At 44.1% G+C, this 15,318-nt stretch overlaps 1 protein-coding gene across 8 annotated transcripts in view; it reads left to right on the top strand.

Moving 5' to 3' along the window:
• The first annotated feature begins 8,879 nt into the window (after positions 1–8,879).
• The window catches only part of FAM120B (family with sequence similarity 120B), a 103,838-nt gene continuing 97,399 nt past the window's right edge, over positions 8,880–15,318 (top strand). For 2 of the 8 annotated variants that reach the window (XR_002099447.1, XM_019527424.1), the window contains exons 1-2: positions 8,881–9,001; positions 13,169–14,224. Coding sequence is in view for 5 of the 8 variants with exons in the window: in XM_019527424.1 (XP_019382969.1) it covers positions 13,205–14,224 (1,020 nt within the window). In the remaining 3 variants the exon portion in view is untranslated. Of the gene's footprint in view, positions 9,002–13,168; positions 14,225–15,318 lie in introns of all 8 variants that reach the window. The other 6 variants (XR_002099445.1, XM_019527421.1, XR_002099446.1 and 3 more) reach the window with 4 other exon arrangements.

Below are 15,318 nucleotides of genomic sequence, written 5' to 3'. Positions count from 1 at the left end.
TTCTTTCTTTCTTTTTTTTTAATTTTCTCTTCTCCACGACTCAGTTGGGAACACCGAGCAAAGCCCGGGCGGGTCCGATCTCCTCTATGATTATCATCCTCCTCTTCATCCGCATCTCTCCCCTTTTTTGCCCCCCCCCTTTTCCTCCTCCAGCTTAGTAAAAAAGTGAGTTTGGTGTGTGTCGCTCGCGTGGCTGTCATTAAGGCAGTTTGTTATTGTGTGAGGGCTGAATCAGTTGGCTCTTTGTGCTCTCAGCTGTATGGTAATGTAGACAGCACCTGCTCCCTGCACAATACCAGGGAGAGAAAGAGCTCCCCTCGGCGCACGCTACTGCTTCTACAACAATGTCCGCACATTTTTTTTTTAAAGAAAACCCTTCCAGCATCCTCCCCCTAATAAAAAAAATCTTTACACCAACCGTCACCTTATTATTTTTTACACATCCATCACACACTGGAACTTTTGTTTTGATGCTAGAACCAAGGGAGAGGAGTTTAGCCGGGCGCTTATCACTGAGAAATTTCTTAATTATGGTTGGAAGGGGATGATCAAAAAGTTGGAAGGCAATTTTTGGCATCGAACTGGGAGCTGAGGGTTTGGGGGTTTGTTTTACCACTTTGTTTTGCGGGTTTGTTTTTTGTTGTGGTGGTAGGTTTTTTTGTGCGGGAGGCTTTTTCAACACCTAGATGGGCTCAGGCAGCTTCATTAGAATGCAAGGTGTAACTGTCTGTGTAAATGTCATTTTAATTGTAACAGATCATTTCAGCACAGATTAAGCTTGTGTGCGAAGGAGAGGATTTAGCTACAATAACCTCACTGTAGGTATGCCATGCTAAAAGCCTTATTATGGCTACTTTATTGGGTTGAAACGTGCATTTGCATGGCAAAATGTGACTTTCATTGAAGCAGATGTCTTGATCACAAATTATCTTACAATGCACTGGGGGGAAAAATTCTTAAACACTTCTTCAAGTAAAAAGCACTGGTTAATACTAATTAAAAAAAACCCACTAATGAATGCATTCAGCCTAGCCCATCCAGGACTGTAACTGTATATACCGGCCGGGAGAAGATCCTGATTTTTCCCCTGCTGACACCAAACCCCCTCAAGCACCCGTGCCATTTAAACAGGGATCAAAATATCTGCAACCTTTCACCCTTTGACTCTCCTCTGTTTAAACATAACTTGGGCCAAATGTGTAATTTATCCGAGAGCTCTGGCGCACAGGAATGTTTGCTTAGTGAGACCTCTGGGACAATCACTTGAAAACCCCAAGATCTCAGCCCTCCGCTTCCTAGCGAAGTCCCTCTGAGTAAAGGCTGCAGGGTCTGACCCATTGAGGAGGTCCATGCCTAAGGAGTTAAGAAAGAAATCCACCCACCCTCACCTCCTTCCTGCAACTCCGGGGATAAGTGAACCGAGCACGCTGCATCTAGATTTAACTGTAAATTACTCTTGCCACCTAGTGTCAACATCTTTTTGAATGGCTTGCCACTGCTCCTGAAAACTTTGCAACAGTGCTGCTGGCTAGGAGGTGGGGAATCGGCTCAAACTTGTGTGCCAGGCAAATGGGAGCACAGGGGGTGGTGATGGGGGTGGGGGATATCTTGAAATTTGGGGTCCGCGGAGGTTAGAAGTGATCTATCAGCACGAACCTTTTCATCTGGTGCAGAGAGAAAGTGGAATCATTGGCATCGGCGCTTAAAACACCGGGAAATAAAAAGTTACACGCGCAAGGGCTTAAACCTACAACGACAACAAAAAATTGTCCTAAATCTCTAACAACCCCCCTTCGGTATCAAGTATTTGTTAAATTGACGCGGCACAGATTTCTCGATTACTGCTGCAAAGCGTAACTGAAAGGCGTCGTAAAATCCATCAGAATCCTGCCCAATGCACTTATTCTTTTCCAACTTAATTTATGCCACGCGATTCTGTATTGGGGAAATCAAGCAGAAAGCTCCTCTCTTTTTTTCCTCCCCCCTCTGCTTTTTTCTCTCCCCGCTCTCCCTCTCCCTTTCAGATGCTGGGCTAACGGGGAGACTGTTTAACTTAAGTGTTTCTATAGGAGGCTGTTGTAGTTTAACTCCTGTCCACCAGTAGCTGGGACGAACAAAGGAGGGACTCGAGGTCTAACTATTCATCCTTTCTCTGCACTTTAATTTTCATTGATTTTGAAGACAAGGGGAGCCCTCAGGGATTCAAGCTGAAGGGGGATGACACGCCTTTAGACGCGATCAACCCCCTAGCCAGCCATCTGCTCCTAACCAAATGGCGTTTTTTCACTCGCAACTGCATGTCTCTATACTCCTCTCACACGTCCAGACCCAGAGCCCCCCAAATGCACAGGCAGCTTAAGTTAAAGTATGTTAAGCAGCCTGGCAGTGGCATGGCCGCAGCAGCCCCTTGTCCTGCGAGCGCAGAGAGGCAATAAATCCTCACCTTCCTCATTAGGAAAAGGCTGGAACCCTTTTTAACTAGTTTTTGATGTCTCAGCAAATGTACTGTACACAGTTAGGCTCATTAAGGACCAGGAGGCAACGAAAAGAGCTGGAAGGAAGCCTACCCCTGCCAGGGGAGAGTGTGGTGCAGCCAGGGCAGCTCCCTCTGCCATTAGAAAGGGGGGCACTGCTCTTGCCTAGGTTAGATATTAGTTTGGGTTAGCTATTAGGAAGAATTTTCTCACTAGGAGGGTGGTAAAACACTGGAACAGGTTACCCAGAGAGGAGGTGGGCTCTCCATCCTTGGAGGATTTTAAGACCCAGGTAGACAAAGCCTTAGCTGGGATGATCTAGCTGGGGCTGGTCCTGCTTTGAGCAGGGGGTTGGACTAGGTGACCTCCTGAGGTCCTCTCCAACCCTCATTTTCTATGATGTTATGATAAGAAAGGGGGAGCTGACACAACATTTCCACGAGGCCAGGAGACTCCTGGCTTCTCTCAAGCTGCCTGAATGAATTCATGCCATCCTGTAATGACAGACCCCCACTTCTCTAGCAAGAAGCACAACCCAGCAACCTTGAGAGCCGATCTCTTGCCTTTCTAAACGCAGCAGATGATGGGTAAAGTCACTCCAAGGAGTGTCTATTAATTAGAGGGAGGACCACGCTCCAGTTTAGGCAGGGGGCTGCTTATTTACCAGCTGTAGGCTTGTCTATCTCAAGGGCTGGAGAGGCACCCAGAGCCCGGTGACACATGCCTACGTGCAGCTGGGTACGTGCAGCTGAGTGTGGGCAATAGCTGAGCCTGGCGTGTGTTGCATCTGCAGGTGTGGGAGCTACACCTCCGCGGACCTGTTAATATATATAGACATATTTCACAGAAGGATATGTATAAGGCACCTGGACTTCAAGCTTGGTTAGGAAGGAGACAGCAGGACCTGAGATTGTATTCCTAGCTGTCCGGCCATGCTGAGAGGGTGTGATTGCAACTCTCCCCCCACCCCAATCATAATCATAAACCACTGCAATCTGCCGGGGCCTGATGATATGATCAGGATCTTGACTGTGGGCACGTGTAGCTTTTTCTACTCTGAAACAGCTCAACCTCTTACCTGGGGTGGGAAAAGATGCTTTCCCGGGGAGTGTTATGCAATGTAAGCCTTTGATGTAACTCGGTCTCTTTTATTTTTGATAAAGACAGGATGGGGTGCGAAGCGGGGATGAAAGGGCCGGGTTACAATGCATCAATTATGGGAGTAATATGCTGGCGGTATATATATATATCTATATATATTTCTGTTGGATATTCGCATGTGTTTTATGTGCGAGGGGATTAAGAAGTTTAGCATGTAGGTTTGTAGAAAGTTGCAAAGGCATGTGCTGATTAGAATAAGAAAGGGCAGTCGCGTGGCTCAGCTGGCACACAGAGAGGCCCAGATGATAGATAAGCAGCTCGCTGGCTTCCCCCTCCCCCAGCCCCCTCTTCGTCTTCTCTCTCTCTTTTTTTTTTTCAAATCGCAAATCATCTGCTCTAGCCCTATCCTAGCCCCTCATTTTCATAACAAAGCTTGGATGTTTACCTGTGATCCTAGAACCGACGGGGCATTCCTTTGTCTCCAGATCAGATTACTGCAGCCAGCTGCTCTTCAGCCCTCTCCCGTGCAAATCTGAAAGTCGCCCCTATATACGTTTTACTGCTCGAACAGGAGGGGGAAACCCTCCTTTTGCCTTTGCTCGCCTGGTTTTGTTTGGGTTTGTTTATTTGGCTCGTTTCCGACTCGAGGCAGGCCATAGGGACTCGCTGGCAAGTTGATGCCTCTTCTTCATATGTTTTTTTTTTCTTTTTCTTTTGGAGTGTGCTGCTGCTGTCCCCGCTCCGAAATGGAAAGGCTTGTATTAAGGGAATATTCTTGCAAAGGGCTGAGGTCAGTCGCGTGCCGATGTCTGCCAAGGGAACATCTGCCGGTTCCTTAGGGCAAATTTAGCAAATGTGATGGGCGCAGGATTACACATACCTCCAGGCCAGAGCAGGAACAAAACCAAACACACACAATAAGGCACGACAATAGGCCAGCCCATCTCCCCCACCAACAGATTGCCATCGACCCCGGGGGAGGGTGGGGGGAGGCTGCTGTGACCTGCTCCCAGCAGCTTTCACACAGGCTGAACATAGCTGCGCATTCAGGCTCTGCCGGGGCCAAACTGTAGCGCTGCAGAACTGCCTCCGGCCACCTTCCCACAAGGAAAACCGCAGGGCAGCTGAAGACGCCGGGGTGAATTCAAGTTGGGGCCACCTCAGATTCACCCAGGCTCTTCTTCTAACTGTATGCACCACACCATCGCAAAGAGAAGTGAAAGGGATCCACTGTCGACAAGAGAAAGGCACGATCACTAAGATCTGTTAGTCTCTCTCCACTCAGATCTCTTCCATTTGCTTTTGCCCTTGCATATTTTTATGCCATTCCCTTTGCTGGTGGAGAAGAGGGCCTTCCCAGGGCCTTTGACACAATTTTAGTGTGGACTCTAATTGGGTTTTATATAGCTGTGTCTGATTGAAGGTACATTATTCACAGAGCTACACATATTCTCTGCAAGGAACGGGAATGTACCTCTGACATTGTTCTTTGGGTTTATGGATTTCAGTAATAATCCTCCTTAACTATGGCAATGCTGGGTGATAATTTTGTTGAGAAGGAAAGGCAATTGACATAGGCTCATTTCGTCAATTACATGACTGTTTTTCACTTGATTTCTTACTCCATCAAAGGCTGGAAATGATGTAAAAAGTTTCAACAGCAAGTTTTCTAAGTCTGGTCACACTTATCAATAGTGGCCCAAGCTGGGCAGCCTGAACTCAGGAAGTCAATGGGCACTTGACGAAGGGAAGACTCCAAGATTTAACCTGTCTCGTCTTTCAGAAGCATATGAAAAGGTTGGCAAAGGTCTTTGAGTAGATGTGATATCTTGTATTAGACCAGCTAAGCAGTTGAGAAAAAACGTTATTTGCAAGCTTTCAGGTGCAATCACCCTTCTTCAGGCATAGGGAGTCTCTGCTGTTCTGAGACTCCAAGGAATGAGAATATGAATACGACAAGGTTAACATTCCTCATTTCTCCACCCCGCAACACACACACACTTTCTTTTCCATGACCCTAAAAATACCACATCATCATTATTATTGTTGTTATTTTACTCCTTATCCCCTACCCACAAACTGCAAATCTTGGAAGAAAGCCAACATACTCTACCAGCACATACCAGCATCTCTCAAATGGCTTGTTTAGATCATGCAGTGCAAGAAACAGAGGTTTAAAAGTGTCACTTACTGCAGCACTATTTTCCTTTGAATAAAATTACCAAAATGGTATCACTGATATTTTTCTCTCTTCCCTCTTAGCTCCAAATGTCTTTCTGAGCACAATCTTTATCTCATGAGTTCTGGTAGAAACACCTTCCCATTGGAATGTATCCTGCTCGCCTTAGTTCTGAAAAATTCGAATTTACCTGAGTGGGGTTCTGCTTGAACATACCCAGCAAGATGATTTATTTGCCAGAGGTTTGGGTGTAAAGGCATGGGAGGTATTAAACAGATGAGCCTGATCCCGTGACACAAGGAAGCCAATGGGGCTGAGATCAGGGGTTGCAAGAAAAAGCCTAGATAGTTTTGTTAGAATAAACCTTTCTCCTTTTCTACCAAACCAGTGATGATATAAGAGTTTTAGATAAATGTGGAGAGCAAGATCCAGTTACTTCAGTCTATTCTGTCCACTTGACACATGAAGAAAATGAGGGAGGTTGTGGCAGCTTCTTAGTTTCAATGTTTGTTAGGAATACATGACTTATTTATGGATTATGAATTTTCAGTGGGTGGAATAAAAATATTCCCCTTACAGTAGTCCCAATATTAGCAACAATGTCATCTGTGTTCTCTTGTTCCTTAAGGGAAAGAGAACTTCTCCTTGTTAGAAGGTTTTAATCACTGTTTTAAGCCTGAAGGTTTTAAACTTCAAATAATAGCTTCATACATCAGTACAGCACAGTTTAGCCTAGACTAGACTTGACTAGACTACACTTGATTATAGCATACCACACCACACCACACCACCATATGAATAGTGTCTTCTTCTGTTATATGGCCTACTAATCAATTTTATTTTATTATTGTATGCTTTACACTGCCAGTACAAACCTGGAAACAATACTTTTGTGGTTGTTTCTGCTTTGGGGGGTTTGTTTTGGTTTTACTTTGTGTTTTTATTTTGTTTTTGTTTTGGGGAGGTTGGTTGTTTTTTCCCTTCACTTGTTTCTGAGGTTTTCCAAATATCCTCCTGTTTTCATGACATTGTTTTTAATTTTTTTTTCCACTTCTCTCTGTAGGTCTTATATTTACAAGGCAGGAAAAAGAAAGCAACCACTCTGCAGAAGGTGATTATGAAAAGAGGATGGGTTTTGGTGGGGCGGATCCATGCTTTTGGAATTGCTCTCCCCTTTTCTGTGAGCATCTGCCTGGAGAAGAACAGATGTGGGCACCTGTGGTGACAGGCCGCATATGTTCCATCCTATTCACAGGCATTCAGACGTGGCTACAATGGTAAGCCTTTGTGTATGCAGAGTCACTAAATATATTAATCTGTACTCCCTAGAGCACTGCTCTGTTTAATTTTTCACTGGCAATAACATCTGATCTAATCCTTAAATCAGCTCCCCAAAGTCCCTCTTTTCCCCCCTGAAAATATGTGAAGTTATTCAGGCTTCCACCTGTTGCCTCTCAGGCCCAAGTAGGCTATGCAAGCATCTTGTGAGCTAAGGGGGAGCATCCATGGTAGCATGCTGTTTGCACACACAAAGGGGGCTTTGGCATTTTTTTATCAAGATGATATTATGTCTAGTTTGCCACTAGGAAAGCACCAGGGTCAAAACAAGCGAAGGGCAGTTGTAAAATGTATGCAAGCATAGAGCAATAATTATTACCCCAAATCAGGGGACACCCCTATGCCATTGCGACAGGGCGCCTTTAAAGACGGCATCTAAAGTTCCCATGGCCTGCTTTGTTTATTAAACTCTAGTGGTTATTATAAACATTGGTCAATAGGCCAAGCAGCCAAAAGGTAACATAAATCTCAGATGTAAGACTTAGATTTTTTGAACAATTTTGTTGCATGACTCTTTTATCTTATCATCTCTTATTCTATTTTGATTTGTTTTCGACCACAATGAGTCCTTTAGTCCCATTGTAGCCAGCACAATGCACATGGACATCAGGCTGTGAATGAAGACAGAAGCAGTTTAAACAAACCAGGCTCTTTCTTTCCTCTCTGCCCATTGTAATATGAATGAGCCTTCTGCATTCTGCTGCTAGGAGACACTCCTTTTAAAGCCCAAGTCCAATAAATGGACATAGAAAAAGAGACCCCAATAAAAAAACAACAAAAGTATTAAAAATGAGGGGATGTGGTTAAGCAAGTCCTTTTCACGTGGTTACATATCTCAGCCAGTCCAAACCCATCTTTTTTTTTTTTAAACAAATACATCTTTTAAACATTTCCTTATCCCCCTTGCCCCACCCATGTAAAATGAGACTGCAAGGAAGAGTTGCTTGAAAACACAACACAGTCTTACAAAAGAGAGATGCGCAGCTGAGAACATGATCATTCCGGTTACCGTGAGACCGATCAGCCTGTGCGTGTGCGGTAGGGAAGAAGGTGGGGCTGTGGGGAGGAAAGTGGGGTAAGGGGATAGGACAGCACAGTAAGATGATGGAAGAAATAGCAGGAGAGCCCAGGGCAGGTAATGTCCCCTGCTCATAGGAAGACATGCTGTATATATGTCATGGGCGATGGTGTGCATCTGTGTATATGCACATGTATGTATGCATGTATGTGCATGTATGGATACATACACAGGAGAGACTCCCTATGCCTGAAGAAAAAAGGGTGACTGCGCCCAAAGGCTTGCCAAGAACTTCTTTCCAACTACTTGGTCTAATAAAAGATATCCCATCTACTCAAAGAACCGTGCCAGCCATATGAACGTATCTACATGTGCATATGCACATATGTATGCACATGTATGTGCATGTGTGCGTGTATATGCATGTGCACGTATGCAGGTATGTGCACGTGCATCCGTGCATATGTATGTGCACGTGTGTACAGGTATATGTGTGCATACACGTATGCATGTACGTATATTCTGTATGTATATGTCCGTGCATGCGTGTGGCGCCTCATTGCAAAGCCTCCGCACGTGCGAGCAGCCGCCCCCACCGCTCAGCGGGAGCGGAACCGAGCACAGTGGGGGCGGGGCAGGGGCGCGGGGCTGAGCGCGTGGGAAGGGCCCGCTCAGTCGGCGGGGGAGAGGCCGCCCGCCGAGCACAGGGCAAGCGAATCACGTGCTCCCTCCGAACGTTGTGTCGTCGCTCCCAGCCGGCGCCCAGCCCTTCGGGCAGCTCAGCGGAGAGCGCAGGCGCAGGCGCAGACCGCTCTGCCCCGCCCTCCCCTCCTACGACAGCGGAAGCGGAAGCGGTGCCTCGGTTTAGCGTGGGGTTGCCGACGTTGCTAGGTAGGGCCTTTAGTTACTGAAGGACAGTGCGTCCCCCCTTTCTCCCCACCCCCCTCCTCCCCTGCGAGCGGTCGAGCCTGGGGCCGGCAGTGCCCCGTGGTCGTGGCTGCTGCCCCTCTCCGGGCTCCGCTGCGGGGCCCCCCGGAAACCTCGGGGATGTCAGGGTGCCCTGAAGTGGGGACAGCCGGTTTGAGACGTGCCGCTTCACGCAATGGATGCACTAATGCTTGTGTTGTGCAAGAGGGGGGCTGCCTGCTGTTGAGATAAAGTCAGTAGTATTTTGCCGCCAGGTTGCCACTCAGCCGCGGCCCTGGGGAGCTGTGCGCAGCTGTGTGTGGGTGCGCACAGCTTGGAGCAGCCCAACCTGGAAAAAAGCAGCAGGTTCAGGCCGTACCCACTGGGCGCCTATACACCTGCAGCAAGGCTGCTCCAACATGCTGTAATTCAGGGGTGGGCAAAATGTTGGCTGGATGCGGCCTGCTAGGCCATTCTATCCGGCCTGCGGGCCCCCTAAAAAACTTAGAAAATTAATATTTATCTGCCCCTGGCTGCCTGTCATGCGGCCCTGGATTGCTTGCCAAAACTCAGTAAGCGGCCCTCTGCCTGAAATAATTGCCTGCCCCTGCTGTAACTACAGCACGTTGGAGCAGACTCTAGTACATTCAGTGTGGTATATTAAACTGTCAAGTGTTAGTGACCATGAGGCAGGAATGCTATAGGAGTTTTGCATAAATGTGGACAGCAAGATCCAGTTACTCCAGTCTATCCTGTCCACTTGACACATGAAAGTGGACAGGATAAAGCCTGACCATGAGCCTCCAGTAACTACCATGCTCCAGCATCCTCCTGCATCTCGTGTATCAGTGTCCCTGCACTTAAAAATGGCGGCAGAGGCACTTTATCTAAGGCTTATTCAGTGAGCTTTAGATAAAGCATGCCCCCCCTGCCTATCTTTAAGCATAGGGATTCTGATACATGAGATCCTCCGGCTGCTCTAATTAAAGCGCCCACGCCCAGAGCACATGTATAAATGCCCATTGTTTTTAGTGGGGCTGTCTGGTGCTCAGAATTGGCAGGAAAATACAGAATCTTTCATCTTTTGGTTGTCCATTCAAGCTCACCTGTGTTGTTAGTGAAAAAGGAAGACTGTTTGAAGTAGTAAAATCTCATGGTTTGAGCCCCTTTCTAACATCACAGGAAAAAAAACCCACCCTATTTGACATTATACTTGTATCTGTATCATAAAAAGATGATGCTGTTTCACATGAAGCTGAACGCTTTCTGCTGGTTTACACTGACCGCTAAGTTATGGTCATAATTGTGACATCTGATTTTATTGTTCACAAGTGCATACAGACGTGACCCAATTTTGATGTGGACAAGCCCAAATTGGCACACGTGTCAGTCTCAGCGGGGAGGTTGAGTGAAAAGGACTGGAGGCTGAGCTATCTTCTTGCCCAGAGGTGGCATGTAGGACCATAGTGACAAGTTTGTCGAAGGGTTGGGGCAACGCTGGGGCAACTTTCAGTGCTGATTTAGGTTAGGCTGTTCTGTGGTTTAAAAGAGTCCTTTAATCTCTTGTACTACCTGTTTCAATTGCTCTAGTATGATGGCACAAAAGTTAAGGCTTTAATACTGTTTTGAATACTTTGAGCATGCTTATGGGACATACTGCTAAATTCTGCAGCGTGTCTATACTAGAGCTCTTGCAGTTGTTTCTATTGATAACATTCAATTAGTGCTAGCAATTGTGGGACACTTTCTGAAAAATTTCTGCAGTATAGATGGGCCTTAGTATTAAACAAAAGAATGTTTCAGATATAGACGCATCCAATAATACTGGGAAATATTTCCATAAGTGAGTAATTACTTAGCTGTTAAATTGTTCAGTGCAACTCTTTTGCTTCTTTTGGTGAGGAATGAATGAGCAGATCATAGGCAACTATTTTTCAGACCTATTGCTTTTCTACAGAAGCAGTTTAAATTACCTTTAAAGAGCCAGTAGCGACCTATTAGAGGAGTGCTCAGCCCTACTCTGCGGTCAGATCTGGCCCGTGGCACCATATCATCTGTCCTGCGGGGTGCCCCAAGGACCCTTGGACCATGGCTCTGTGTGGTAGATAGAGCATGCAGGGTGGCTTAGGCCCAATCCCAGCACACAGGGCTGGGCAGAAGCAACACAGGGGGCTCCTGGATCTTGATTCCAGCACACAGGGCTGGGTGGGAGTGGCACACAGGGGCAGCAGGGTGCCCAATCTGGCCCTGACCTATTCATCTGGTTTGCGGGGCCAAAACCTTGAGTACCACTTGTCTGTTATACACAGGATGACCTCAGACTGCACACAACAGTAGTGGAGCGGTTGGGAGGCTGCTCTCCTTTCATATGTGCATCCATAGCTGGGTCTCCAAGGAACATGATAAAGGGTTTCTGGAAAGAAATTCCTGGTGTGATTGCATGTACTAGTATTCCAGGCATCCGCTGGAGGAAAATGTCCTACTGTGACACTGCTAGAATCTGATGGTTACGCACATAGTTCTGGAAATAGTATTTGTGGAGAAAGTAATGCTGTGCTTTATACACCTGTGCAGCAGTGAAGGAAATTAATACTTGCACAAGTGCAGCTTTCTATTTATAAAAAAAATAGTATTGACAGACATTTCACATCATGCCAAAAAGAATGTTTAGGAGCTACATATGAAGGGTGCTAATATTTAAAGTTCTGAGAAAGAAAAAAAAAACTACACAAACACCTTTCAGAGTTGTAAATCTATAATAGTTTTTATTCTGGTCTTTTCTTTTGTATACTAGAGTCAAATATATTGTAATGTAACACTCCTGATGTAGTTTGTAATTCAAAATGTGAGAAATCAGCAGTGTGAAAGAGAAAAAACTTGTACCTGCTTAATTAAAACATTCAGTGAATTTCTTCACTGTTTGGGTGAGAAATGAGGGGGCCGTTTTGAATAAAGTCAAAGTAAATCTCCCCCTCCACTCCCAACCAAAACCAGCCTTGTTTTGCTGCATTAAAAAATCAGTACTGATTTTTTTTTAATGGAGAGTCTTTTGATGTAAACTATATTTGTATTGGTAGAAAAAAATAGCTAGCATGAAAGCTGTGCAAATCATCTAGCATGAACTAGGATTTCTGTAAATGCAACTTGGAGGCAGGTGGAGGTCTAAGTTTTGTTCTTTTTCTCACATTTATTTTCACAACCTATAAATTGCTTTCTTTTCTATGCTTTTAAATACCACTGCCAGAAAACTTGTGGATATAGCTGTGAGTGGCAATTCTTAATATAGGAAACAACATGAATAACCCCTTCCTTTTACTTATTCAGATTCCAGCCATTTTATACTGTTTTAAATTTAGATCAGTTGATTCAAAATAAGCATGTTTGATAGTGACCTGAAAAATGTTTGTCCTGTTAAACATCATTGTAAGCTAACCACACGAACAAGTTTCTGTTTATTTAAATTTGTTTTCATCTTTACCTTTTAAGTTTTAAAACTTTATAATAAAATGAATGAAATTTTAAATCTAAAATGTGACTGTTGCAGCTAAAATTACTATGGAGACACTTAATAGTTCCTGATCCTGCAAGTGCATTCCTAGGAGTGAACTAGTGACTATGCTGGGGCTTCAAATAGGCATGTGGGTACAGTACTCACATGGATCTGTTTGTTAGATCAAGGCCAAAGTTACTGAGCACTTGTTCCCACCAATTCCTGAGCCGTGTGAGTGCTGTCTTCTTGAGAATCTAGTCATTAGTCTATGTTGCAGTCTTTAGGCAAAGGAGATGCTACACACTTTTTGCTGTCAACTGTGAGTAGTTGAAATAGGTATGGTCAATTTTCTTTATACTTTGAATGTTTATATTAAAAATAAATGTTAGCTGTGGGTTGGTTTTCAGGGTAATATTTCCAACAAGGTAGCCCTTTGCCCTGACACACTGATAGCAAAAGGTGGAAAGCAAAGGACTTAATGAAGATGGCTAGGTGTCTGAGGTTTATAGCTGGCAAAACAGGTTCAGAGAGGTGAAGAGCCAAGAACTTAGTCTTTAGTTACACTAGAAACAGAACCCAGTTATCATGATTCCCTATTTCTTTCCTCTGTTGGCCATCATTACTTGTGCTTTACAATACTTGTTTGATTTTTCATTTTTCAGATATCTGAAACAATTGGTTGTACAAAGAAGCCAACTATGGGCATTAAAGGTCTTCAGGGATTTGTGGCAAATGTTTGCCATGATGTACACAAAATGATAAATCTGAAGGAAATGGCAGAAGAACATCGCATGAGTTATCCTGACTCTCCTCCAGTAATTGTGGTAGATGCCCTGAGTTGTATACGACACTGGTATACACCAGAATCTTGGGTTTGTGGTGGCCAGTGGCGAGAGTATCTTGCCAAATTAGAGGATTTTATTAATGCTTTCACAGCAGCTGATATCAAGCTGGTATTCTTTTTTGATGGTGTTGTGGAACAGAAAAAGAGAAGTGAATGGGTTAAACGGAGGTTGAAGAATAACAAGGAAATAGGCAGAATCTTTCAGTTCATCAAGACGTACAGGCAGCAACCAGGGAGAGGGATGCTCTTTATTCCTTCTGGTTTGGCTACTTTCACACGCTTTGCCTTAAAGTCCCTGGGTCAGAAAATAATATGTTCATTGCAAGAAGCAGACTATGAAGTGGCTTCTTATGGACTGCAGCATAATTGCATGGGGATTCTTGGACAAGATACAGACTACCTCATCTATAACACCTCTCCCTACTTCTCCATTGAAAAGCTCTGCTTGGACAAGATGGTCACTGTTATGTATTCCAGGGAGAACCTCTGCTGTGCACTAAATCTTAATATAACAGACCTCCCTTTTTTTGCTTGTCTGCTTGGCAATGATGTAGTTCCAGAAGCTACTTTGGAAGGTTTTTGGCATAAATGTTTAACCTCTTGTCCTCCTAAAAGCCAGAGCTATGACAAAAGGTCTAACATAATTCTGGCTGTAGCAAACTACATATCAGGACTTCCACGTTCATACAGTAGTGTGAAGAACTTAGAAGAGATGCTGTCTTTGGGATCAGACAAGACATTACTGTGCAAGGCAATAGAGTCCTATATCCTGCCTGGTCAGCAGTCTCCCTGGCTTCCTCCCTCTCTATCAAATTCCCAAGCACTCTCAGCCAAGCAGGACACCGGCATGTGCTCAGATCAGGAGATATTTCAGGTATTTGGTTTTTTTTTAAAATCTAATCACATTCTTGTTCAAAATGTCTCTGTTAATAATTCCTTGATAATGAATAGGCTTTGAACATTTTCTATGTGTAAAATGCTTTCTGTCCCAGGTAAACCAAATCCTAAAATGATGGGTTTTTTACACGCAACTTGATTTCAGGATCTAATGAACGAACCATTCATGTCTTTTGATAATTATAATAATTTAGATATTTACCCATTCTCATAGTTCCGGTACTATATTTTCATGACATATTTAGCTTGTATAACAGTGGTAAATCTGGAATACAGTAAGTTAAATTGCTAGTAGTTTAAGAAAAAAAACCCTTGAGATTTAATGCTCATAGTACTTAGTATTTGCTAAGTCTCGTAAAGGGACCCTGTTTTGTTAGGTACTTATAGGCTACAGAAGGAGACAGAACCTGTCTCTTACTTCTAGCATCTTGATTATTTAAAATTATTTCCTTGTTTTGTTATTTAAAATTATATTTTATGTTTACTTTTGATTTCCCGCCCAAAGCATTTACAAACCCCTTACAAACCGATGTAAAACTTACAAACCTACTCAAGTTCTTCCATCTCTAAAATGCTGTCACCTCTGAGGTAAAACAGCAGCACCACACAGCCATATATAATTTATTGGTCATACCAAAGAAACAGGAGGCATTATGCATACCACACACAAACATGGCATGTAAAATGAAGAATGCTTTTTATAATTCATGTTCAAAGAATATTTACTTAGGCACAGTGGTAATTATGAAGGCTGAACTAGGGCCAGGACATCAGGGTTAACACCCCTACTATGAAAGACAATACCATGCAATCTTCATGACAAGAAGTCATTACCCCTTGGTTTTATCTTTAATTTGAAGGGCTGCAGTTCCCAAACAGTGTAGTGTGATATCATTGTAATAAAATAACATCTAGAAAGCGCAGTTGAGATTGTGGCCCATTGCACTGGTTGCTGTATAAATCCAGAAGAATACCATCCCTGTCATAAAGAATTTACTGTCTAATTTGTAGAGGTACAGCTTGTTCATTTTTCTACTACAAGTTATTAAACATTGTCAAAGCAAATACTAC

Source organism: Gavialis gangeticus, unplaced genomic scaffold (assembly GCF_001723915.1).
Source record: "Gavialis gangeticus isolate Ggan-Ray unplaced genomic scaffold, GavGan_comp1, whole genome shotgun sequence".
Classification (NCBI taxonomy): domain Eukaryota; kingdom Metazoa; phylum Chordata; order Crocodylia; family Gavialidae; genus Gavialis; species Gavialis gangeticus.
This window is presented reverse-complemented; position numbering and strand designations above follow the sequence as displayed.